At 43.5% G+C, this 25,559-nt stretch overlaps 1 protein-coding gene across 1 annotated transcript in view; it reads right to left on the bottom strand.

Annotated features, from left to right (window-relative positions):
- KIF14 (kinesin family member 14) overlaps positions 1-25,559 on the bottom strand; it is a 162,775-nt gene that overhangs the window by 21,410 nt on the left and 115,806 nt on the right. The window contains exons 21-25 of the mRNA XM_073592947.1: positions 21,500-21,632; positions 10,940-11,040; positions 8,179-8,273; positions 4,836-5,081; positions 2,959-3,143 (exon numbers count right to left, since the gene is read on the bottom strand). Of these exons, the coding sequence (XP_073449048.1) occupies positions 2,959-3,143; positions 4,836-5,081; positions 8,179-8,273; positions 10,940-11,040; positions 21,500-21,632 (760 nt within the window). The remainder of the gene's footprint in view (positions 1-2,958; positions 3,144-4,835; positions 5,082-8,178; positions 8,274-10,939; positions 11,041-21,499; positions 21,633-25,559) is intronic.

Below are 25,559 nucleotides of genomic sequence, written 5' to 3'. Positions count from 1 at the left end.
TGTACTAACAAGCGGGACCCCGATATCCAAATTCCGGTTCACCTGATCGCTGTGGTAGCCTCTGATTTGTTCCCACAGAGATCAGGCACTGTGAAGCCTGCCCCTGTGTTTTTTTTTTTTTTTCCTGTGAATGGAGAGATAGTTAATTTTTCTTTCTTTCTGCATGGAAAGACAAATATACAAAGTGTTTGTAAAAAAAAAAAATACAAAATAATAATATCTAGATCAAGGTTTGATCTAGGTCAGTGCCAGGATGTTAGTGTTTTGGTCAAGTAAGGGTCAAAGGTCAGGGCCAGTATATTTTGAACAGGATTTTTTTTTTAATTAGTATCACTGTCATTTGATATCAGTGCATTTTAGCCAATACAAAAAAACAAACATATGTACGGATTTACCAACACGTCAAAATTGTGCTTAGGATTTTATATTTGTTTTACCCTTAGGTATGAAGGGGTTAAAACAGTGTAAAATGATCCTTCTCACAAAAGGTTGATGCACTGAGAGCAATTAAGAGCAAAATTGTGCACCGCTGTCAGTGCACTGTCCTGAGCCGCACAGGGGATCAGCCTATAATCCAGCGTCTGAAATCTTCCTCTTTAGCTGGTTTCAAGATTTTCCTTAAATGTGTCATGTTGCGACCTGGATCCTTGTGTGGTGTCATCGGTGTGGCGGACTTTTTTGGCACTGGGACATTAGGTGGTGGCTCAGCACACTCTCAGCGATTCGGACACTGGGTTATGGACTGATCCCCTGTGTGGCCCAGGACAGTACACTGACAGTGGTGCACAGTTTTGCACTTAATTGCTCCCGATGTATCTGCCTTTGTAAGATCTCTTTACATTGTTTTAATAAAGGCTTACATTGACCTACTACACCAGAGCAGTGGCGCTGTTTATCTACTTCTTGTCTTCACGCTGGTGGATACTCTTCTCCATGGTTGACAGCAGCATGCTTTTAGTGTCAGTTTTTTAATGTCTAGTCCAGGGCTACCCGCTTATTCTTTGGTATTTACCTTCTATCCCATTTGTTTTGATTTTTTGGATATTTTATTTTGTTTTTATTTTTTAAGTGAAACACATACATTGATGAATTTCCTGTGTGTCTTTTAAAGAAAGCATTGGTAGAAGTCGACCACAATGCACTGAGCACCTCTCTCTTTGGCACTCAGGTTTTTATGTTATACAGGACTGCCCACCAGTGACACTGAAATTCTACTTTTAAGTTTTCAAACGTCAACAAAAACTTTTTAGTAAACCTCTGTCAGGTTTTTATTGTCGTGTTCCCACCATGGAGATTTCCGCTAACGTCCTAATCTTTTGTGACTGGGACAGGAAGTTATGGGAATCTCAGCAGTAAACAAAGCAGAAATAAAAAACACCTTTAAACAGGAAAAGGTCAGGCATTTATCCTTCTGTGCTCCCCATTAGGAAGAAATCCAATTTTACCTGTTACCATAAAACACTTGGGTACCAGCCTGTAATACCCCTTCACTACCAGACCATTTTTTAGCCCTGTGATAATTTGACTGACATACAATTACTCTGTCATGCAACACTGTACCCAAATGAATTTATATCTTTTTTTTTTTTTTTTTTTGAACAGAGCTTTTTTTGGTGGTATTTAATAATCACTGGGGTTTTTTATTTACTATAAAAAGGACCAAAAAAAAAAAAAAATGTTTTCCCCTTACTGTTAAAATAAAAAATGCCAGAATAGTACGAAAAAGTAGACACCCCCAAGATCTAATTTTTTTGCCACAACTTTTGGAAATGGAGAAACCTGCCGGTGTTGAAGGGGGGTAAACACGGAGTTTGGTAAACGTGCACTAGATACATTGATGTACATGTCATACACAGAGAAGGAATGGGTCAAGCGGTTAATGAATTGATCACATACAGTGGCATCATGGAGATGAAGGGGTAATATTCAGATGTACAGGATAAGGGAAATGAAAGGGTTAATACACAGGAGACAGCAAAGAAATCAGTATGTTTAGGAGAGGAGGAGGGCATGAAAGGGTTAGTAAAATCGATCCCTGTGCCATATAAACAGAATGAAAGAATCTGCAGCTGCTGATACCCGATATCTCTCCTTCCCCTGTTGTAAAGGGAGGAATTAGCACAGTGATGACCAAGGCCCTTGAATCAGCTGGGTAGTGTGCTTCTGTGTACCCAGCCATCTAATGACGGTTGGGTACACAGCGATCACCCATCAGGAAGGTCGCCCAATGACGATTTGCCCAGTGCCATTTGTAAATGGCACTGGATAAACAAAGGGCCACAGATCCAGCCTTGGAAAAATGCACAGCGGTATAAAAAAGGAGTCAAACTCTGTGTCAGGATGTGAAGACAAAAAATAAATAGGGGATTTAGCAGACTTGACTGACCTTGGACTTTAAAGCACAACTCCACTATATTAATAAAAAAAGAAAAATCTACAACCACTCTTCTTACAGGTACCCAGTGTCAACCAATCCACTTTTTGTGAAACCATGGAAACACCCGTCATCAAAGCAGCTGGGGCCAACAGAAAAATTATGAAAAAAAAAAAAAAGAATACCACCTCAGGACATCATGTTATCGGATCCAAGACCACCCAAAAAAAAAACACATAAAACCAAATTTTTTAAAAAAGTCAAGGGGAGGGGGTAGGGCTCTGGGGACAGGTACCTATAGAGCACTTACATTTGACAACGCTCGCCTCTGAAAAGTGATCTGCTGTGGATAGGTTGAACAGGTTACATTTTGTGGCAGTATAATTTATGCCATGCCGCACTTCGACTGTGGCAGTGTGAAATAACATGGATGGTAGCCATATTAACTTGTGGCTCAGTGGTTGTTAAAACCATAGCTCAACCGGTTATTTTTAACACCCCCCAGGTACCTATTTAAGATGCGGCCTGGGAGAAACAGATGACCGTTAGAAATAGCAAGTACAGAATTGCTAAAAAGTGTCTACCTGTAAGAGCAGCTGCGAGTATCCTCCGAGCTTCCTGATGTTCAGCAACAAGTTATCACCAGGTTTGTCAGTCTCTTGGCTTTCAGTGAAAGAGTCCAACCAAAGCTTTGTTAACACAGCGGACTGTTGAAAAGCAGAGGTCAGCTGGATGCTTTGAATTTGGGCATCCTGGTTAATCGCAAATACTGAAAAGACAAGAAGTCGATGGACTGAGGAGAGTAAGCACTTTTAGCAGATGTAACCGTGGTGGTATGCCTCCTATACCAACATAAGAGCAGAATGTTCTTATGTCACTACAAACTGCACCACGGCTTAAAATAAGAGATCTCAATAAATCTTATCCTTTAAATATATTAAAAAGAGCATTAACAAATGTGTTTAAAATATATACTGCTTCATTAGTTTAGCGTTAAAGTAGTTGTAAACCCTTACATATACCAAGTGAAGTGACTGGCTCCAGGTGATAGAGATGAAACAAATCCTTTTACATAAGTTGTACCCGTTATCTGCAGTCCTCTTCTCCCATTAATATATGTCTGTTATTATTGCTTCAATTCTATTTTGCCACTCTTTTCTTTTGTGCATCTATGGACATTAGAATACCACTTATGTATGCTTTGTGGGCCCCATAATGTGGCCAGCGATATATCCGGGGATTCATTTGTCGACAAAAAAAAAAAAAAATTCAAAATTCTCTTTTCTTATTTTCTCTTCACTCTCCTGCTTTTGTATTAAAGAAGAATCGTTTAGCTTCCATAGACAATCTGCAGTCTTCTCTACATCTGTTCAGAGCTCAGAAAAAAAAAAAGGGGACGGGGAGCTGAAGTTACACTTTGCAGAGCTCAGTGAGGAGAGCTCTGAGAGCTGATTGAAGGGAAGAGAATCCACCCACCCCCCACCCCTTTCACACAGCTCACAGGAGCAGAGCTGAGGCGGTCAATTTGCTGGAGAAACCATGTCACCATATTTCTCTTGGTGTCAGGAGAACTTGTCAGAAGGAACTCATGCTGATAGCAGAGGAAGGAGGCAAAAGACAGAGATGACACTTGGTGCTCTTAATTGAGACAAGTACACACTATAGAGGGATATGCTTTGTTCATATTTCATGTTTGAGGTGTAAAACCACTTTAAACTAAAATGATGGACTTAAAGCAGAGCTCCACCCAAAAGGGGAAGCTCCGCTCATCTGTCTCTCCCCCCCCCCCCCCCATTTGGCACCTTTCGTGGGGGGGGGGGGGGGTCCCTGGGTTTGACAGGGACAATCTCCAACTTCTGGGTGATCTTGCTGCGGTGAGATCACTTGGAAGTTTGGCCCCCCTCCTCCTTCCCTCCCGCTGCCGGGCCATTGAGAAAGCGCAGCTCACTTCATGCATGTGCAGTAGGGAACCTTGTGGCTTCACTTCCGGTTTCCCTTAGAAGCAATGGCGGCGGCAGCACCCGATGGAAAAATTGGCTGGGGTGTCCATATCGCTGGATTCCTTGACAGGTAAGTGTCCTAATATTAAGTCAGCAGCTACAGTATTTGTAGCTGCTGACTTAATTTTTTTCTGAAGGAGCCTTGAGCGCCTCTTTAAATCTAAAGTTGGGATACATAATTTGTGTAGTGAGTGGGTGTTTTATGTACATCCCTGAAGTACATCTCACCCAGGTTCTTGATGTTGTCTATTGTGGTCTCAGGCATAGGAAGCCAAGATGATCCTTAGAGACCACAGGATGGCGGCTACTTCTAGCTACTTCTAACAAAAACTTGTAATTGCTGTTTAATTGTTCACATTAGTAGCTAAAGTAAAAAATAAATAAATAAACTGCTCTGGTTCACAAGTATATTTAACAAATGCTGACAAGACTACAGTTCCCCATGTAATATGAATACTCACTGCCATCTGTGCTGTCCTCATCCTGTTGCTCATATGTCTGTGAGACAACATGAACTCCCTTACAAACCGTTCCAATACAGGAGACCAGACTGTCAGCAAGGCTGCTCTTATCTGATTGATTTTGACTAAGATAATCCAATGCACGTCCTATCAGATCTTTACAGATTTCAGGTAGATGTGAATCATTCCCATTAGAGCATACACTGCTGGACTTGCTCAGTAAACTACTAGACTTGGTCATCAAACCTGTTGGCAGAATATAAAGACAGTAGATGCAGTGAATGCGCGGTGATATAATAGAGACATAGGAGTTATGAAATTCTCCAGAGGGATAAAACATTAAACCCAACATGCATATATAATTTCTGAAAATTTTATAAATGCAATTTTCTGCAATATTTAAACCTAGTTTAAACTGCTTACTTTTGCCCTGTTCCGCTTTCTTTCTAATTCTAAAAGTTAGAATTTTTACTTCCTCATCCAGAAGGAGTGGATTTCTTGGCATACAATGTGTGACAGCTGATTGGAGGAAAGGCACCCCCCACCTCCCCTCCACATAGGCAGAGGAAGGAAGGAATGTGCAGAGCTGTGCTGTGACAAGACAAGCTCTCTGCTAATCTATTTATAGCACCCATCAGATACAAGTTTCAGGCTGGTTATATCTTGGTTGTCAGAGAACTTGTCAGAAGTTATTATGCTGAACAAAACAGCAGAAAGACACAGGACTTAAGGCCTTGGAGAGAGATAAGTAAACACCACAGATACAGTGCCTTGCAAAAGTATTCACCCCCCTTAGCATTTTTTGTGTTTTGTTGCCACACAGTCTGGAATTAACATGGATTGTTTGAGGATTTGCATCTTACCTATCTCATCGCACCTTCAGTGTCACTTACAACACCACTTCTGCTTCTCCAACTCCTCTTACCGTTGGGGTCCCCCAAGGTTCTGTCCTTGGACCTCTACTATTCTCGATCTACACGTCCTCCCTGGGTCAGCCTCCCATGGCTTTCGCTACCATTTATATGCTGATGACACCCAAATCTATCTCTCTGCCCCTCAGCTCACCCCATCAAACTCCTCACGCATCACCGATCTACTAACAAACATATCAGCCTGGATGTCAAACCACTTCCTCAATCTGAATCTATCTAAAACTGAGCTCTTAATATTTCCTCCCCCACGTGCCCCTTCCCCTGACTTCTGTCAAGATCAATGGCACATGTATCAGTCCGTCCCCGCATGCCAGGGTGCTAGGGGTAACCTTAGACTCTGAACTGTCCTTTCAGGCCCACATACCATCCCTGTCTAAATCATGCTGCCTTAGCCTCTGCAACATTTCCAGAATATGCCCCTTTTTAACTAATGACACCACCAAGCTTCTAATTCACTCCCTGGTCATCTCTCGCCTCGATTACTGCAACTACCTCCCCATTGGATTATCTTTACATAGACTATCTCCCCTTCAGTCCATAATGAATGCCGCTGCAAGACTCATCCACGTTACCAACCATTCCATGTCCTCCACCCCTCTCTGCCAATCCCTCCAATGGCTTCCACTCACCCAACAAATATAATTCAAAGTACTAACAATAATTTACAAAGCCATCCATAACTCTGCCCCCAGCTACATCACTAACCTAGTCCCAAAATACCAACCAAGCCGCTCTCTTCGGTCATCCCAAGACCTCCTACTTTCTAGCTCCCTTGTCACCTCCTCCCATGCTCGCCTCCAGGATTTCTCCAGATCTTCTCCCATCCTTTGGAACTCCCTACCCCAATCTGTCAGACTGTCCTCTAATCGGTCCATCTTTAGGCGATCCCTGAAAACCCTTCTCTTCAAAGAAGCCTATCCTGCTTCTAACTATCATAGTATCCAAAAGTGATAAAGGGGAAGAAAGCGTCGCTGCGCTACTTTAACGGACAATTGCGAGGCCATGCAACACTACACACAAATGAAATAAATATAATTCTTTTCCCTGAAATAGAGCTTTCTTTTGGTGGTATTTGATCACCACCGGGCTTATTTTTTGTGCAAGAAAAAAAAAAAAAAAACACTTTTTTTTTTTTTTACTTTTTGCTATAAAACCTATCCCATGAAAAATAAATTAAATTTCTTCATTAATTTAGGGAAAAATGGATTCTGCTACATGTCTGGTAAAAATAAAAAAAAAAAACATGTGCTTAGAGTAATATTAGTGTGTACTGCTTTAGTAGGGAATGTGCCGGTTTTTATTCTCTGCTTTTCAGTGAGACAAAAGCCCGGCACAACCCCACTGACAGGAGAAAGATCTGTCGTTTACATACACCGATCTCTCTTCTGTCACTCGCGCCATGCATCGCTGGCCAGGACCCGGTGATTGGCATTCAAAGGAGCCAATGACAGTGCAGCCAGGAGGGCGGGCTTGTACATACATACACACACGAGATTCTGCACAGCTGTAAAGCTCAGCTATAAAGCTACAGTGCTCGGTCAGCAAATGGTTAAAGTTCAACTCCATCCAAAACTTACTTAGTTGGGGATAGAGCAGAGAAGGGTTAGAACCTTTTGTGTTTCTTTTGCTTTCAGTGTCCCTGTTGGGGAGATGCAAGTACTGTGTTAAAGGAGACATCAAAGTGCTTTTGGCCATACTTCTCCTGTGGGTCACAGGAGTGCCCTTAGTTCTGCACTCCTGTGACCCAAATTTAGCCAACAGTGGGCTAAAGCCTAATGTTGTCTGAAATCCCAGAGCCAGTCCAGGCTCTGCAGGGATCCTGACAATAAGGTCAGGATCTGACCAGATGCATGGACAGCAGCTGTCTCAGCTTCTCAGGGCACTGCTGAGAGCCTGGGCCAGCCACTCCCACCCCTCCACAGCCTGGAGCTCCAGTGAACGCTGGAGGGGCAAAGCACAGAGCGGTGACTGATAGTCACCGGCTCTCTGTTAACAGAAGACCAAGAACTGAGCAACCAGCAGTCTTGGGTCGCTCAGTTTGCGGTGTAAAGCCGGCGGGGGAGGGGGGCCATCTAGGTGGGTATAAATGTTTGGGTTTTTGCTTTTTAAGATTCCCCCACTTCTCTTTTAAGTGAAGAAATATATCCACAATGAAGTCAAAGATCAAAAAAATTAAAAATCTGATGAAAATCTTTACTCCTCTTAATAGTTTGGTGCTACCATTCACCTTTTTTAATAAAAATATTGAGCGAGAAACACTTTACTGGTTTCCACTCTATCCAGGAGTAGAACATGAATTGTTGAAAAATTAAGACCTATTGATTTAAAATTAGCCTCTTTTTTCCTCCTAAATAAGCTAATATGATACAAAAACATGACAACCGTGTTATGGCAGCTTCTACAACTAATACCTGATGAATATCCAGACTGTAAACTTTGAATAGGGTGAACACGTATTTCATACAGACATCCTGAAATTCTTTTGCTCTTCATAAGACTTTTGCTCCTTAAAAAGAAAGAATTTAAAATATGCACCCTTTAAACCATATTTTCAGAATTTTAGTGGTACTTAGATCTAAATCCATACTTGGACTTCATATTGCAAAAGTGAACAGTAACAGAAGAAACAGAGAACATTTAAAGTGTATCTAAACACCAAAACAAAAAAAAATGACATATTGCAACTTGCTAGTGTTTAGATTTAGGGTTGCATTTGTTTTATTTAAGGAATTTTACCTTTATGTTCACCTAATGATCCTGCTAGTAACACACTTCCTGTCCTGGGGTGATAAAACACACTCACCACGCAATATCTAAGGAGAAGCAGCATTGTCACCCTAGACCACCACTACAAATACCTCTACTTTCCTTCATAACAGAGGAGTAGTTCTGTAGTCCTGAGACAGCAGAGAACAACGTAACCGATAAGAGCCAGCACAGGAAGCTATTAGAATGCAAGATCTCTGATATAATTCAAATTAATTTTTTTGCACATATTGAACAGATAGAAAATGCTCTTAAGGCTCCATTCACACAAATGCGTTTCTGCAAAAAGCATGAAAAAACACAGGACATTATTTTTAACATGGGTTCCTATGAAACACGTTCACATCAATGCATTTTTCAGCCTCTGCGTTTTTGGAAAGGGACTTTTTTTTTTCCCCCGCAGCATGCAGCGTTTTGCTTTTAATAGACTTCAATGGACCCACATTCCGAAACTCAAGTACTGCGTTTTTACAACGATTTTACAGCGATTTGTGTTTATTTTGGCTTTACATTCACTGTAAATAGCTGGTTGCTAAGGAGTGGGGCCAGAAAGCCGGCCGCCACATTCTTGACAACCGATGAGTCATCAGCTGTCAGCGTTAGTCTGGAATGGATTTGGGGGGGACACCCCCACGCCAAAATTTAAAGAAAAAATGGCGCAGGGGTCCCCGCAAAATCCATACCAGACCCTTATCCGAGCATGCAGCCCAGCAGGTCAGGAAAAGGAGGGGACGAGTGAGCAGCCCCTCCTTCCTGAACCATACACCAGCCCGCATGCCCTCAACATGGGGGGGTGCTTTGAAACCCACTCCAAAGCACCTTGTCCCCATGTTGATGGGGACAAGGGCCTCTTCCCCACAACCCTGGGCGGTGGTTGTGGGGGTCTGCGAGCGGGGGGCTTATCAGAATCCGGAAGCCCCCTTTACCAAGCCCCCAGATTCCACCCCACCCCCCCATGTGAAGGAGTATGGGGTACATTGAAGAACAAGAGGACCGGAGGAAGAAGCGGGTGTAGAAGACAGAAGGATGAAAATCGGGAAGAGGACATTTTTAATAAAGGACTTGTCAAAAAGTGTCCGGTCTTGTCACACTACACTACTTTTTTTGGTTAATAGGTAGGGTAGGCCCCCCGCCCGCAGACCCCCACAACCACCGGCCAGGGTTGTGGGGAAGAGGCCCTTGTTCCCATCAACATGGGGACAAGGTGCTTTGGGGTAAGGGGGGGGAGCAGAGGCCCCAAAGTACCCCACTAATGTTAAAGGCATGTGGCCCGGTATGGTTCAGGAAGGGGGGGCACTCGCTCATCCCCTCCCTTTCCTAACCTGCCGGGCTGCATGCTCGGATAAGGGTCTGATATGGATTTGTGAATTTTGGTGTGGGGTGTCCCCTCCAAATCCATACCCAAAGGGCCTGGTATGGACCTGGGGGGACCCTGCAACGTATTTTCACGATTTTTTTTCTTCTCTTTTTTTACATTCAGCTCATCGGTTGTTAAAGACAAGGCGGCAGTAAATGGAAAAAAATAAAAAATAAACACACACACATACACACCACAAAAGCAAAAATGCTAATGGCAGTAAAAACGCGGTTAAAAAAAAAAAAAAATGAACACCACGCAAAGCACAGCAAAAACGCTCAAAAGCAACATGCATAACTAAAAGCCTAAAAGAAGAATTCCAGGTATGGCATTGTTTACAGAGTCTAGAAGCTGAAAATCACTAGAGTAGAAGCCACTACTCAAATGATCTCCATTAGCTTCCGGGGTGCTGCATTCTGAACACAAGTGGTCAGCCGGTTGGCACGGGCGCCATTCAGGGAATACTTTTAATTTTCTCAATGAATGCAAAACATTCTCTGATTTAATTAGGTGGACTGGAGGATCGGCGATGTCACTGCATTCTGGGACCTGGATAGTGACATTTTTCGCTAGCAGCCCATTCCTGGGTACCAGTGGGACTATATATACACCTCTTTTTTTACTTAGAGCGGCACTACAAGTATTAGCACATCAATACGGTTTCCCCCACCGCTCCTGTGTGAACCCAGGCTTGTCACAGTGACTTCAGTCTAGGTTCACACAGGAGCAGTGCCGGAAACCGCATGCAGTTTGGACAGGTTTTACACCTTGCTGTTCAAATTGCATGCAATTCTCTGCAGTGCAATTTGAGCCCATTCAAAAGGTATTGGTAATTGGTATCGGCGAGTACTTGAGCACAAGTATCGGTACTCGTACTCTCCAATAGAAAAAAAAAAAACAGTATTGGTGCAACCATACAATATATTTTGTGAATTAGCCATTCAGTTGTCCTATTACCACAATGATGTTTATTTTTTTATGAACTCAAATGGTTTCATAGTAGGAGTGTCTATTTCACAAATGTGTGTTGTAATGTCTCCACACTTTACCTGCGCCTTGAGAAATTAGACAACGATGATTTTGACAGATCTGGCTCCCATTCATCTGCAGGATCATAAAATATATCATCTTCCTTTGGACTGCCACGATTCTGCAGACATTGGAAAAAGAAATGGGATTTTTACTTACAGTACCTGTAAAATCAATTTATTGGAGTACAGTACAGGACACAGGCAAGATTCAGACGACTGGGATATAGACAGGTATTTTCAGGTGATTGGACACTGACAAAGAAGGTGTGAGGACCCCAAAATAACCACTCCTCAGTGGATCTCATGACTGAGACAGGAACCTCCTTTATTGGTTGAACTAGATGGACTTGTTTCTTTTTTTCAACCAGACTATGTAGCTATGTATGTGAAATGGAAAAAGACTGGGACTTTGAATGAGGCATAATATTGGGCAATGAATAATTATTAAACATAGATATATTAATTCTTTCTGCAGTTTTAAATATCCAAGTATATGACAGTAAATACATGCATAAATACAGGTTTTTGTAGCAAAAAAAATATTGTGACATATATGGCATGGTGTGGAAGAATATCCTCCATGACAGAATTCCCTGTAAAAGTATATATCATATTGGGTCTAAAATGTATCACATTAAAATGTGGCAACCCGCCTGTAGGACATGGTGTATCTGTGTAAGCCAGACGTGTTTCGTGGGACAGTGCCGCCTCTTTTTTGACTGTCCCTGCGCAAAGCAAGGTCGCTCTCGATGCTCGGTGGGAGATCCAGATGATCCTACGCTCTGCAGTCTCAGGATTCTGGTGTGTTCACATTAAGAGATTTATGAGCCCCAAAAGATGGCAAAATGGTGTCAGCAGAGGCGCCTGAATGCAAAGGAGAAGCTGAGAAATGAATTCTTCATAGATTCGATATTTATTGCTTACATAATAGTATAAAACATAGTCAATGCATTTCTTGCTACTACACTGGCCACTTCCTCAGGATGGTGCTGAGCACACTCACAAACAGCACAAGAGACAGATTACAGCTGTTTAACCACTTCTTGCCCACCCTATAACAAAATTAGGTGCGCAAAGTGGTTAAATTATTCTGACCGGAGGTCATATGACGTCCAGCAGGATGCGCCGCTAATGCGTGCCCCGCGGCGATCGGGGATAACGCTTGTCCCTCGGACAGAGCGCATCCCCAATCAGGGTAAACAGTAGGGTTGCACAGATACCACAGAGTACAAGTACCAATACTTTTTCTCAAGTACTCGCGGATACCGATACTTCTAAAGGTCATTTGACAGTGGCACATGTCAGCAGTTTTTTTTTTTACAATTTTATTTTTAATAATTTATTTCTTTCAATTACTTTTTACAATTTTACTTTGAAATATTTATTACAATTTTTTTTTCTTTTTCAGCCCTTGTGGGGGACTTTGGTGAGATATCAGGGGTCTGGGACTGAGGACACAGATTTCCCCCAGTCCCTTTCTCTGCAGCCTCAGTTGCACTGAAGATGAATAGACAGGAGACAACGGCTCCTATCCATTGATAAACTGAAACATCGTAAACACAGGTTTACGATGCTCAGTTATGAATGGACAGAGTAAATGACTCTGTCCATTCAGAAAAGGAAGGAACCGGTAAATGACAGATTTCCTGGCTCCTTCCTCTGCTCTCCATCCTGAAAGATTCAGGACATGGGGGACCAGGGAGGACGCAGGGGGATCTGGAGAATGACACAGAGGGTGACCCGGAGGACAAAACGGAGAGAGGGACCCAGAGAAGGACCCGGGGAGCACAGAGGGGGAGATTGGTGCAGCAGGGCAGTTACAAGCACCGATCTCCCTGACAGCCGCGGGAGGGAGAAGAGGAGAAGCAGCTGTCAGAAAAGCTATACAGGGAGATTGGTGCTTGTAACTGCCCCAACTGCCGCACCGATCATCCCTAAGGCTGCCCATGTACCGAGCATAGGAGCATTTGCACAAATGCAAAATGCAAATGCTCTTTATCGCCACCGATACAAGTATCGGTGCAACCCTAGCAAACAGCCAATCAAATTGGCTGTTTACCACGTGATTGACTATGTCCAATCACAATAAAAAAACAGATGATGCACGCCTAATGCATGCCCCCCGGGAGCGCGCGCACCGCAGTGATCAGGGATGGCGCTTGTCCCCTATATCAGGGAAAACAGCCAATGAAATTGGCGGTTTACCACGTGATCGACTGTGTCCAATCACAGCCGGCCACAAGTGTAAAGAGAGCCGTTTCTAGGTGATCCCTGCTTCTTCAAGTCACACACCGATTGTGTGAGGAGAGAGCAGGAGATCAGTGAACGATTTATGGTCTATCTGCATTTATTACACCTTACTGTGCACAACATGCACCCCCACCAATAAAGAGGACCTGTCACCAGTACTGTCACACAGCCCATCTGGATCTGTCACACGTGCCCGCCATTGGTATCGCCATCAATGAACTGTCAGTACCGCCATCAGTACCCTCACACAGGCCCGCCATCAGTACCACCATCAAGTCCCTTATTCCTAATGTCGGATGATGAGAGCAGCAGGGAGCTCTCATCATCTGATTCTGGTTTGGAATACAAGCCAGTAGAGAGCAGTGGATCGAAGACAGAGTCAACGCAGGAAACCGTCACCAGACCCCAGGAAGAGGAGCCCAGTACCAGTACTTGAATTACACACCCAACACAAAGAATTTGTGCCCAGTCCTACCTTCCCGATGCCCTAGTAAACCCCTTATGACCAAGTATGCAGTACAACACTACAAATTTTTCCCAATTAGATTATCTCTATGCAGAGCAATTTATTGCCTCAAACCCCAATTCATCCTACACCCGTATGTTTCAATGGTGACATCTCACACTGGACGAATTCAAATTGTTTTTGGGCCTTAAATTTAATATGGGGCTTACAAAGAAGAAGAACGAACTGCATGCCTACTGGTCCACCAACCCCATACCGATATATTCTGTTGTCATGTCCAGGACACGCTATGGACACAATTATGGGTTTCCTACATTTTAATGACAATTAAGAGATCATCCCAACCACGATAAATTGTATAAAATATGCCCCCTAATAAATCCTTTTTTTAAAGTGATTTGCTAAAGTGTTTGTCCCAGACCAAAATTTGTGTGGACAAATCCCTTATCCACTTTACTGGCCGGCTGCAGTTCAAACAATATATTCCAAGTAAGTGGGCAAGGTACACGTTGAAACTGAATAAACTTTGTGATAGAGCCACTGGATATGTGTACACCTTCTGTGTATATGAAGGCAAAGACTCCCAGCTCCAGTTCCCCAATTGCCCAACATATATCAGAACCAATGGCAAAATTGTCTGGGACCTTGCATATCCCCCTGTTCAAAAAAGGATGTCATTTATATGTAGACAATTACTACGGCAGCTTGCCCCTTTTTCGTCACCTGTATCATGAAAAAACCCTGGCCTGCGGTACCTTCAGAAAAACAGGAAGGGCTTCCCACAGAATTTATTAGCAAAAAGGCTACAAAGCGGCGAATCCGAATTTATGAGGTGACATGGAGGGACAATAAAGATGTTCGCATGAGGTCTACCATCCACAATGACACCTTGGTGGAGATTCAGATAAGACGCGGCCCCATTGTAAAGCCCGAATATGTCCATGATTATAATCTATTCATGGGGGGCTGGATTTAAATGACCAGATGCTACAACCGTATTTATCAACCTGAAAATCCCATTACTGGTATAAAAAAGTTGAATTTCATCTTTTTCATATGGCCATGTTTAATTCGTATGTCTGCTATCAAAAATCAACCCATCACCTACCTCAAATATGTTGAAGACATTGTCACTGCCCAGATTTACCAGCAGGGACCCGCCCCAGGAAGCAGTCGCTCTGATAGAGTGAGTCGACTTCATGAGCAACATTTTCCCTATAACATTCCCCCCACAGAATCCAGGAGACAACGCCAAAAGATGTTGTGTATGCAGCAGAGGAGGAGTTAGAAGAGATACCAGTTATTATTGTCCCCAATGTCCCTCCCAACCTGGCCTGGCCTGTGTATCAGAGATTGCTTCATAAGTTATCACACAACCATAAGATATTAGTTCCCCTTTAACAGACTGCCATTGCCCAGTTTCAAATACCTGTTCGGATCATTTGCCTGCTGCCATGTTTCTACCTTTCACGTTAACTGACCCTGGCCTGTTTACCGACAAAGCCTTTGCCTGCCGTTTTAAACCACATTTCTGACTTCCACGTGCACCAACCTCGGCCTTTTAATTGATCATGTTTTTTGTCTGCCACTTGGACTGATCTTTTGCCCTTCTACTTTCAGTACACAGGGGTCTCACATATGTAAGGGGCTTCAGAATAGCGTTCTGAGTAGAGAAAAACAGTTTTGGGATTTTTGTGTTCCCAGAAAAGGGTCCCTTTTAAAAATCATGCTTGTAGGATCTTGTCCTCCAGAATAAATAGGCTAAAACGTGAGTCTAACACCATACTCCAACTCACGTCTGACAAACTATGGGACTTAGAGGTGGCCTACAGCTCCAACCCATCCTGTGAAAACTTGGACAGAGTGAAACTGCAGACACGCCTAGTCACACAACTACACATAGAGAAGGCAAAACAATGTGTCTTTTGTTGTAAACAGAGGGTATACGAATAGGGAGAGAGAGCTGGGAGACTGTTGGCGTACTTTGCCCACATGGACGAGAAGCCCCCAGTCGTAGTGTCGCTTGCGGACCCAGACGGACGTAAAATAACAGACCCGGGACAGGTGGCGGCCCGATTTAGACAATTCTATGACAATCTATACAAATCTCAGTGCACATACACTCAAAGGGAGATCCATTCATACTTATCTTCCATACAGTTCCCCCTGCTGCACCAAGAGCAAGTTGAGCTCCTGGACGCACCTATTACTGAACATGAAATTACAGAAGCAATAGCACAGCTAGCCAAATCTAAAGCCCCGGGGATGGACGGACTACCTCTGGAATTTTATGTAACATATATAGATATCTTGGTCCCAAGGCTGAAAGAATTATACCAATCCATTTTTGATCAGAACTCTCTCCCTGAATCTATGCAGGAAGCCCAAATTATAGTCCTCCCCAAACCGGGAAAAGACCTGCACTTCCCTGAGTCCTACAGGCCGATATCACTCCTGCAGGTAGATATCAAAATATTAGCTAAAATCCTGGCCTCTAGGTTAAACACCGCTATCTTTACATTAATTCACATGGACCAAACAGGATTTATGCCGGGGAAAAACACAGCCATGAATATCAGGCGACTCTATATGAATATTCAAGCCCGTCATGATAACTCAGGAACGAGGGTAGTGGTGGCGTTCGATACCTCTAAGGCTTTCGACTCCGTTGAGTGGCCATATTTGTGGGAATGTTTACATAATTACGGATTTGGGTCACGCTTCATTAAATGGGTACAGCTCCTATATCAGACACCCAAAGCGAGAATCTTTGTGAATGGCTGGCTCTAGGAGCAGTTTCCACTAGAGAGGGGTACCAGACAGGGATGTCCCCTCTCCCCTTTACTGTATGCGCTGGCGGCTAAACCGCTGGCCATTGCTATTAGAGCACACCCTGATATTCAAGGTCTGCCCTGAGGCCCCACAGTCGATAAAATAGGAATGTATGCCGACGACACCATACTATACCTTGCGGATCAGGGACCATCACTCCAGGCTGCTTTAAAACGTATAGAACAAATGGGGGGATACTCGGGTCTGCGTATAAACTGGGACAAGTCCCAGATTCTTCCAGTAGATGTGTTCCCTCCTCCCCTCACGTCCCCTCCATTACCACTTGCCAGGGTATCCAAGATTAAATACTTGGGGGTGGAGGTGACTAGGGATCTGGTGGGGGGGGGGCGTGTCCAAGATGGCGCTGGGAGCAGACATGTCTTAACTGAGCTCCCGTCTCCGGCACCGAATCCTAATACAATCCTGGTGATAGTGATCAGCAAAGCAGCTATCCTTCAGCGGAATCTTTGCAGGGGGACCGGGCGATGCCAGCGGGCAAACGTTACGGAAAACAGAGCAACTCTACGACCTCCGTTAATACCCGTCCTACGTTGCGGCCTACGACACACGCGGCCCGCCATATGGAGGCCCAGACAGATCCACCACCTGACGGTGGCATCCAGGCCGGTTCGGCAGCTTTCGATGCCCTAATGCTGGCGATCACAACATGCCAGGCTGCACTTACCACGAAGATCGACCACGTACAAACTGAGGCGGCCCTCATCTGTAGAGACATGGATAAGTTCCGAGATCGTGTGACGGAGCTGGAGAGACGAGCCTCTGAGACGGAAAATTGCCAGAGGGAGCATCACACAGACCTCCAGGCCCTGAAACTGCAAGTAAAAAACCTGGAAATCAAGGCTGAAGACGCCGAGAACCGTAACAGGCGCAATAACCTGTGAGTTCTAGGCCTTCCGGAAGAAGCTGAGGGGGGTGACCCGGTGGCTTTCATGGAGGAGCTACTACCATCCTTACTGCCCAGAGCTAAGTTCTCTCCCCACTTTTCCATAGAACGGGCTCATCGTATCCCGGCGTCAAGAGGCTCCCAGGGAGCCCCCCCGCGGACTTTCATATTTAAACTATTACATTACCGAGACCGGGATACAGTGCTGCGGCGGCTAGGCTGCAGGGGGAACTTAAATTTGAAAACACAAAACTCCTCATTTTTCTAGATTATACGGTGTAAACGCAACGCCAATGAAAGGCTTTCGATCATGTCAGAGGGATGCTGCACCAGAAGGGAGTAAAGTATAGCATGCTTTTTCCAGCTAGGCTGAGAGTTCAAGATGGGGAGAGGATCCAGTTCTTCACCTCACCCAGAGAAGCTGCAAAATGGGCTGAAACACTCCCCAACTAGCCCCTCCGCAGGAATGCTGAACTTTAGGCAAGGGCTCAGAGCTCTCTTTTTCATACACCTGTATACTCTTCTCCATGGTGGCAACCTCCTTGAATAATCGGACTCAGCCTGTCAGTGATAACACCGCACTATATGCTGCTATGTACAGCGGACCAGCGATCTGTATGGTTTGCCCCCTTCTGCAAGGATTAATCCCGATGCATCTACTCTCCTTCCTGAATCCTTTGAGGGAGGGGAGAGGAACTATGTACTCCCCATACTCTGATGCCCAGGAACTGACTAGGATTCTTTCCTCCAGGATACACTTAAGTACACCATGGCTGGGTTACTGAATCTGTGGAACAGCTAGAGAATTGCCGAACGCGGTGTGCATCGGGGGAGTGACTTCTAAAATCCTTATGGAGGCTTACTTGATGTGCCCCTTCCTGGAGATACCCGGTTGCACCAAGACCGCCTGGAGGAGTCATTCTCCCTCTCTTATTTCTCCCCTTCCCCCTCCCCCTATTACACGACGAGGTGGGAGACAGGCATGGCGGGTACTGAGACCACTTTCGACACGCTTACCTGAGGAACCCCTTATGGAAGAGACAGGACGCCACACTTTAAGAGCCAATGACCATCATGATCCGGAATGGAGGGTTGGAATAGTACCCCCGAGATCTGAAGATTGTGCCCCCCGGGGACCCGGGAGATCAACACTCGATATCCTTGCCGAACTACAGAATCTTTCTTTTTTCTATTCTTATTTCATTTTTATTATTTTTAGATAAGTCTGAAGTGAGAGGCTGAGCGCCTCTTGCACATTGCTCTCATGTTAGGCTGGAAAGTCAACCTTTGTTTGGGAAAGGAAGCCCTCCTGCTGGACTGGGGGATGGGCGGGGTGGGGGGTGGGGATAGTTGGTTAAGTTGGTCTGCCGTTGCAGGCCCTGAGTTACTATTTTTATTGTTTTTATGGTTTATGACAGTCTTGTTGGTGATTACCTTGACCAATATTGCATGGTGGCTAATGTTTTCTATATGCCCATCCGGACCTGGAAGCTCTGATGGAAGAAGCCTGACCCCCACGTATTATCCTATAGCATTTATAGACAGTGATAATGTCCTCCCTTAAGATAATATCCTGGAACATGAGGGGATTAAATTCTCCTATTAGGGATCTGGTGGACTACACTCCTTTAAATATAGCTCCCTTGTTTAATTTACTGAAACGTAAAATGCAGACATGGTCTAGATTGCCTATGGGGGTGATGGCCCGTGTAAACTTAATGAGGATGATTATACTGCCCAAGATTTTATATCTGGTATGGCATGCCCCTCTATACATCCCCTTAAAACTCTTCATACAGATGGAAGCTATTTTAAACTCATTTGTCTGGGGGCAAAGCAGACACAAACTAGCCTGGCAAACCTTAAAAAACCCCACAGACATGGGGGGCATGGCCCTCCCGGATTTACAGGATTACTACCTAGCCTCACAACTTTCCCATATGTACCACTTTCACACGTCGGAAATGCAGCGATATAGATCTTTGGTCTGTGATAAACCGGGACACCCGACGTTTACACCAATTCAGGCTATCCTATGCGGGAAAAAAGCACCAGGCCTCAATGCGCGGTACAACTCGGGCATGTTGATGCATCACCAAAGAATATGGGAAATTTCTCTTAAAAAGCAAAATCTGGGGAAATTTCATTCACACACCCCATTGTGGCTTAATAATATGATGCCGGAATTGGAAATGATTCCAGATTCAATAGTCTGGGCTAGGTACGGAATACTATATCTCCATCAGGTCATATCTGGGCTTAAGCAATTCCAGACACTCAAGGAGGAGTTTTCCTTCCCAAACCATCTAGCATTTAAATACTTGCAGCTCCGTCACGCGCTAAAAACCCAGTTACCGAGTATGGATTTAGAAATGGAGCCTCCCCCTGTGTTGGGTATAATTCTAGAAGATGACTCCTCAAAGCTGATATCACTCCTGTACTACACAATTAGACAAAGGGAAGTAGCAGTTGTGTCACACAAAGCTAAGACGCAATGGTAACAAGATATAGGACCTATAGATGACGCTGACTGGAACGAGATCTTAGAAGGAACCAAGACAGTATCTTTCAAGATGTCAGATAGACTGACACAAATATACAGTATATTGTTCATAAAGCCTATCTGACACCGTTGAGATTGGCGAAGTTCCAGCACACGCCGGATCCGACGTGTCGCTTGTGCAGAGCTGATCCAGGTTCATTTTACCATCTCATATGGAGCTGCCCTCCTGTCCAGACATTTTGGGCACAGGTTATCCGTTTCCTCCATGACAATATGGGGTCCCCTGTGGTGCTGGACCCTAAGTTATGTATATTGGGGTTACTGCCAGATGTAGAGGTGGATAAGTATCACACAATATTCATCTCTGAAACTCTATTTTTGGCGCGTAAGGTGATAGCCCAGAAGTGATGCAGAATGTACCCCCCACGATGCAGATGTAGAAAAAAGCAAAACGATACCCTACCATTCAAGAAACTGATTTATGCACACAGGGGATCTTCGCAAAAATATTCTAAGATATGGGACAGATGGTTGGGGGATGGGGAGACCTTCTCTGCATCTGGGGCACAATTTGTTTACAGGTTGGATTAATGGACTAATCGATTCACTACACCTACGGATATAAGAATACACATCCTACAAAACTTTTGTATATTAAATTTTGCTGTCATGTTATGTACTTGACTTTCCTTGCATTTGTGTACCCAAATGGCTTGTAAAATGTAACATGCCTGAGCTCATCGTTACCCTGAGCGTAGAAGATATCTATATTATATATCATCATATATTGTCATCAATGTTGTGAAATGCATAGTATGCTGTTTGCAATAAACTTTGCATAAAATATTTAATTTGCATTTAATTTTAATGGTTCAAAAAAGGTCAGGCAAAATGGTCGGCCCTCATGCATGTTCACTTCATGAAATCTGGCCCTCTTTTAAAAAAGTTTGGACACACCTGGTATAGGAGATATCCCCATAAACATACAATATGGGAGCCAAGTAATCATGAAAGTCACATTATAAAATTACTTTACAACAACAATTTAGAATGTTTATACATTTTATGCTATAGTTTTCCTTTAAAATTTCCAGGCCATTAAAATCCCTATATGTCTGTAATTCATCCATATCAAATCCCCAAATCCCTCCTAAAATGACTAGGATTTACTGTGACTCTGGGCTGAATTTACAGGCCTAACAAAGTTCAGATGACAAAGTGCATCTGTACAGTTAAAGTGAATTGCACAAGTACCATTATAGCTAAAGGGTTAGACTGCAAAATACAGAGTGCCTTGAAAGATCCAGAGTCCCACTAATGTTTAGAAGTAGGTTGTAGGAACATATCTTATTGACCAGAGCAAAGGATATTTTATTTTCAAACCATGGACTACAGAAATGGTAGTTGAAAATTAATTTGTTTCTATGGACAACAAGATGTTCTTGTCATCAAATTTTTCATACTTAAGCACCTATGTTCCTTAATAGCTGGAAACTAAGCAGATAACTTATTCTCTCTAACCATTCTCTAGAAGTCATCTTCCCATGATGATGCTGAATAACATTCAGTTTTGTTTGGTGGTTGATGTCAACCCTCATGCTAGGCATTCAACTTATCAGTCACCTCATATAAATCCTTCATGGCAGCCAACTTATATTCAAACTTATCCAAATTCCAGAATGTTACAATTCCCAGCTTAAGGTTTCTGACTTGGACTTGTACTGAAGGTTGGTTTTCTTTATCAGTCACTTCATGTCTAGAAAAAAAAACAAACTGCAATATTAGAGGAATTTCTGGAATTAGGAATTTAAAAAAGCCTCAACAAGATGCAACCTGATTTTCCCTGACTTCATGGCTAAGCTCTGAAATGTCTATTTGTTCCAGAAACCTGGCAAGTCACATTTTAAGGAGGGGATTTGTTCTTACTAAGCACTTTATTCTCCCTCACATTTAATTATTTACAGTGCTGAAATTATTTTGGTTAATGCACTCTTCTACCTTTAAAGCCAAACTCTTGGATAAAATTAACCCTCCAAAACATGGACTTAAAAAAAACAAAAACACCACACACACACACAAAAAAAAATGCCCTTTTCACTTGATGAAAGCCCAAGGGAAGCAAAGGGGCCCAATAGTTTCAGACACACCTGTAGCGATGAACTAGCGATCCTTGCAGGCTGAAACAGCATCAGCAAGGGATCTGGATGGCGAATATAAATTTGGTTCACTGGGTAAGAAAAAAAAAAAAAAAAAAAAAAAAAAAAAAATCTGTGAGGATGGGTTAGAGGGGGTGGGAAGGAGAGTTTTTGCCTGTAATTGGGCTTTAAATGAAATGTGCCATCGAGCTTGGCTTGGATGGAAGCTGACATACAAAGACTCCGAGGCAAGATACTAGCCCCATAAAATTGAGCAGCTGTTTTGCCATCACTGTAAGGGAGGAGAAATGGTTTACAGATTTGTTGGTAGACTTTGAGACTGAGCAGATTACTAGTTTAGACAGTTATGACCTTAGGGCATACAGCATATAACCTAAAAAAACAAAAACAAAAAAAAAAACCTCCTATTCCTTCTTACCTGGCTGCAATTATTAGGAATTTCCAGCTATCTATGTGACAGCTGGGACTTGTTGCATATCTCAGAAGCAGCTACAGCTTTTGTGTCAGTATTAATAAGAATGACAGTGATAAACTATGTTCCTAATTAACTCTTTATTAACCCTAATGGGCTATTATTTTGCTGCTTTTTTTATATTTACCATTATTTTTTTTTAAATAATTTTGTTCTCATTTTTTAGTCAAACATGTATAAAAAACATGTATAGTCATGCATCACAACATAAAAATACATTTTAGTGTCAGTATAACTAGGAAAAATGAAAGTCGAACTATAGGCAAAACTTTTTTTTAAATTTTGGATAAAGTAAGGGAGACCTATAACCCTGGTCAGATTTTATTCCTTCATTTGTGTCCTATTACCGAGATTTCCCTTCACTTCCTGTCTCATAGCCAAACAGGAAGCAAGAGGAAATCCCTGCAAATTAAATTCCTTATGGACCCCCAGATCACCAAAATTAGTGTCCCCATTGGAAGTTTTCGTCTTTATTACTTTTCTGGGGACAACCCAAAATTTGTGATTTTCTTTTACTTTCAATGATAATGGTAAACAGAACAAATTAAGAGGGTGAATCTCCTTAACAAAGACACAGACAGCAATAAAATCTGACAGGGGGTTCTAATTCCTTTCCACTCTATCCAATACTAAAAGACTTACCGGTGACGGTATTTATAATAGCCTTTCAGGACAACCTAGGAGAGAGCGCAGCTCCGCCCATTTTCCAGGAAACACATGCAGCCTTTAAATCCCTCCTCTTCCACCATGGCTTCAGTTATTGTGTGGTCTCTGAAATACTGGAAAACAAAGCACAGAAAACCACCAAACAACCATGACAGATACTTAAAATCACTTCTAAGATAAAAGGGAAGGAAGTAACGGTTGTCCTGAAAGGCTCTTAGAAATACTGTCACCAGTAAGTCTAGCTAAATCTTTTTCAAATCGCCTTTCAGGACAACCCTGGAGAGGATAACCGAGAAATGTCGAGAAGTTGGACCATGTGGCAGCCTTGCATATTTGTTCAGGCGTAGCACTGGCCCTTTTGGCCCAGGAAACTGTAGTTGATCTTTTAGAATGAGCAGCAATACCTAAGGGGGGTGTATTTCTCCAAGATTGCCCATTTAAGCCTACTGCCCAGAGTACTTTTGGAAGCTTTTTCCCCCTTTACGTGATCCTGAGAATATCACAAAGAGAGCATTTAATCTTCTAAACTCTTTGGTGACTGTTAGAAAGTGTAACAGGCATCTCCTCACATCCAGTGTTTGGAAAGCTTCTTCTGCTGGATTTGCAGGATCTGAGGAAAAATTGGGTAGGACCATTTGCTGTGAACGGTGAAAAGTTGAAAAAAACCTTAGGTAGAAAAGCTGGATCTGTTTGAAGGATTACTCGGTCTGAAAAATTTTTTAGAAAGGGTTCTGTGAACGCCAGGGCCTGAAGCTCGCTGACTCTTCTTGCCGACGTGAAGGCTACCAGAAAAAGAATGCTTCCTGTAAGAGTTCAAACGAAGCTCCCGTGAGACCCTGTAAAACAACATACAAATCCCAATGGGAAAAACTTTAAGGGCTACCGGCCTATTTCGTGCAAGTGCCCTAAAAAAAAAAATCTTGAAATGAAGACCTCTCTGGATAGAGTCTTCTCGGAAAAAACTGAAAGGGCCGCCACCTGGGTTTTCAGGGTGCTGTCTGCCAGCCCCTTCTCCATTTTGTCTTGGAGAAACTAAGAATGACACTAAATTTTTGACCTGGGGGCCCTTAGAAGTGCACCAAGAATTGAACTTCTTCCAAACCTTCAGGTATATGGCCCAAGTTACCTCCTTCCTACTGGAAAGTAGGGTCTTTACTCATTTATCAGACAGTCCCTTGGCTTTTAGGTGGTCTTCTTCAGAAACCAAGCAGTTAGATGTAACCGGTCTGCTTCCGGATGGTTCACTGACCCCTGTGTTAGCAGGTTCTTTCTGGATGGCAGCTTCCATGGAGGATTTGCGGCCAGGTTTAGTAGTGTCGCGAACCAGGGTCTCTTTGGCCAGAAGGGAGTGACCAGGATCAGTTTGGTATTTTCCTCCTTGAATTTCCTTAGGACCAGCAGTATCAGGGGGAAGGGGGGAAAGCGAAGCACAGCTGGTAATGCCACGGATGGGTGACAGCATCTATGCCTATGGCTCGGTCTTCTCAGTGGAATGAGAAAAACTTCCGTTAGCGAGCCAACAGAACTCGAAAGTACAGATCTATTTGAGGTTGCCCCCATGCTTCGGAGATCATCAAGAAGACTTTTTGGTTCAGACTCCACTCTGCTTCCACCACTCTACTTCTGCTTAGTAGGTCTGCTAGCAGATTCTGGGATGCCTTTAGATGAACGGATGACAATGAGGCCACATTTTGATCTGCCCAGGTAAGTAGCTGACTGGCCAGCTCCAGGAGTCCTCTGCTCCTGGTTCCCCTTGTTTCAATACATAAGCTACTGCAGTTGTATTGTCCGAGAGAATTTGTAACGAGAAAAATGGCCTTTAGTTCCCGCCAATTTGAGAACTTTCGGGCTTCCACTTTGGACGAGGCTCCCCCCGAGCGGTTTGGCCTTTCAGGTGGGCTCCCAACCCTTGCGTCTGTCGTTAGACACTTGTCTAGGGGAAAATCCCAGGCGAGACCTCTTGCCAGGTTGAATTCCTCCACCACCAGAGTGCTCGCTTTACGTTTGAGGTGAGCCTGATTTGTTTTTCTAACGACTCCTGGTGTGACCATTTTTGTAAGATATTCATCTGGAGAGGTGAGGAATGTCGTTTGGCCCACTGTATGGATGGAATCGACGCCGTGAGAAGTCCCAAAACTGCCATGGATGATCAGATTGAAACAGAGATTGGTTTGAATTTGTCTCACCGCAGATTGAATCTTCATCTTCTCTTGTGGCAGAAAAACGTTTTGAAGCACCGAGTTTATCGAATAGCCCAGGAACTTCATCTCCTGTGATGGTTCTAGATTTGGTTTTTCTATATTCAGAAACCACCCCAAGTTAATGAGGTGAACCTGAGACATCTGAAGATTCGTCAAGACCTGTTCTTTGGAGTCTGCAAAAAACAGGT

Source organism: Aquarana catesbeiana, linkage group LG07 (genome assembly GCF_042186555.1).
Source record: "Aquarana catesbeiana isolate 2022-GZ linkage group LG07, ASM4218655v1, whole genome shotgun sequence".
Lineage (NCBI taxonomy): Eukaryota > Metazoa > Chordata > Amphibia > Anura > Ranidae > Aquarana > Aquarana catesbeiana.
The sequence above is the reverse complement of the archived record's forward strand: the minus strand, read 5'-3'. Positions and strand labels throughout refer to the sequence as shown.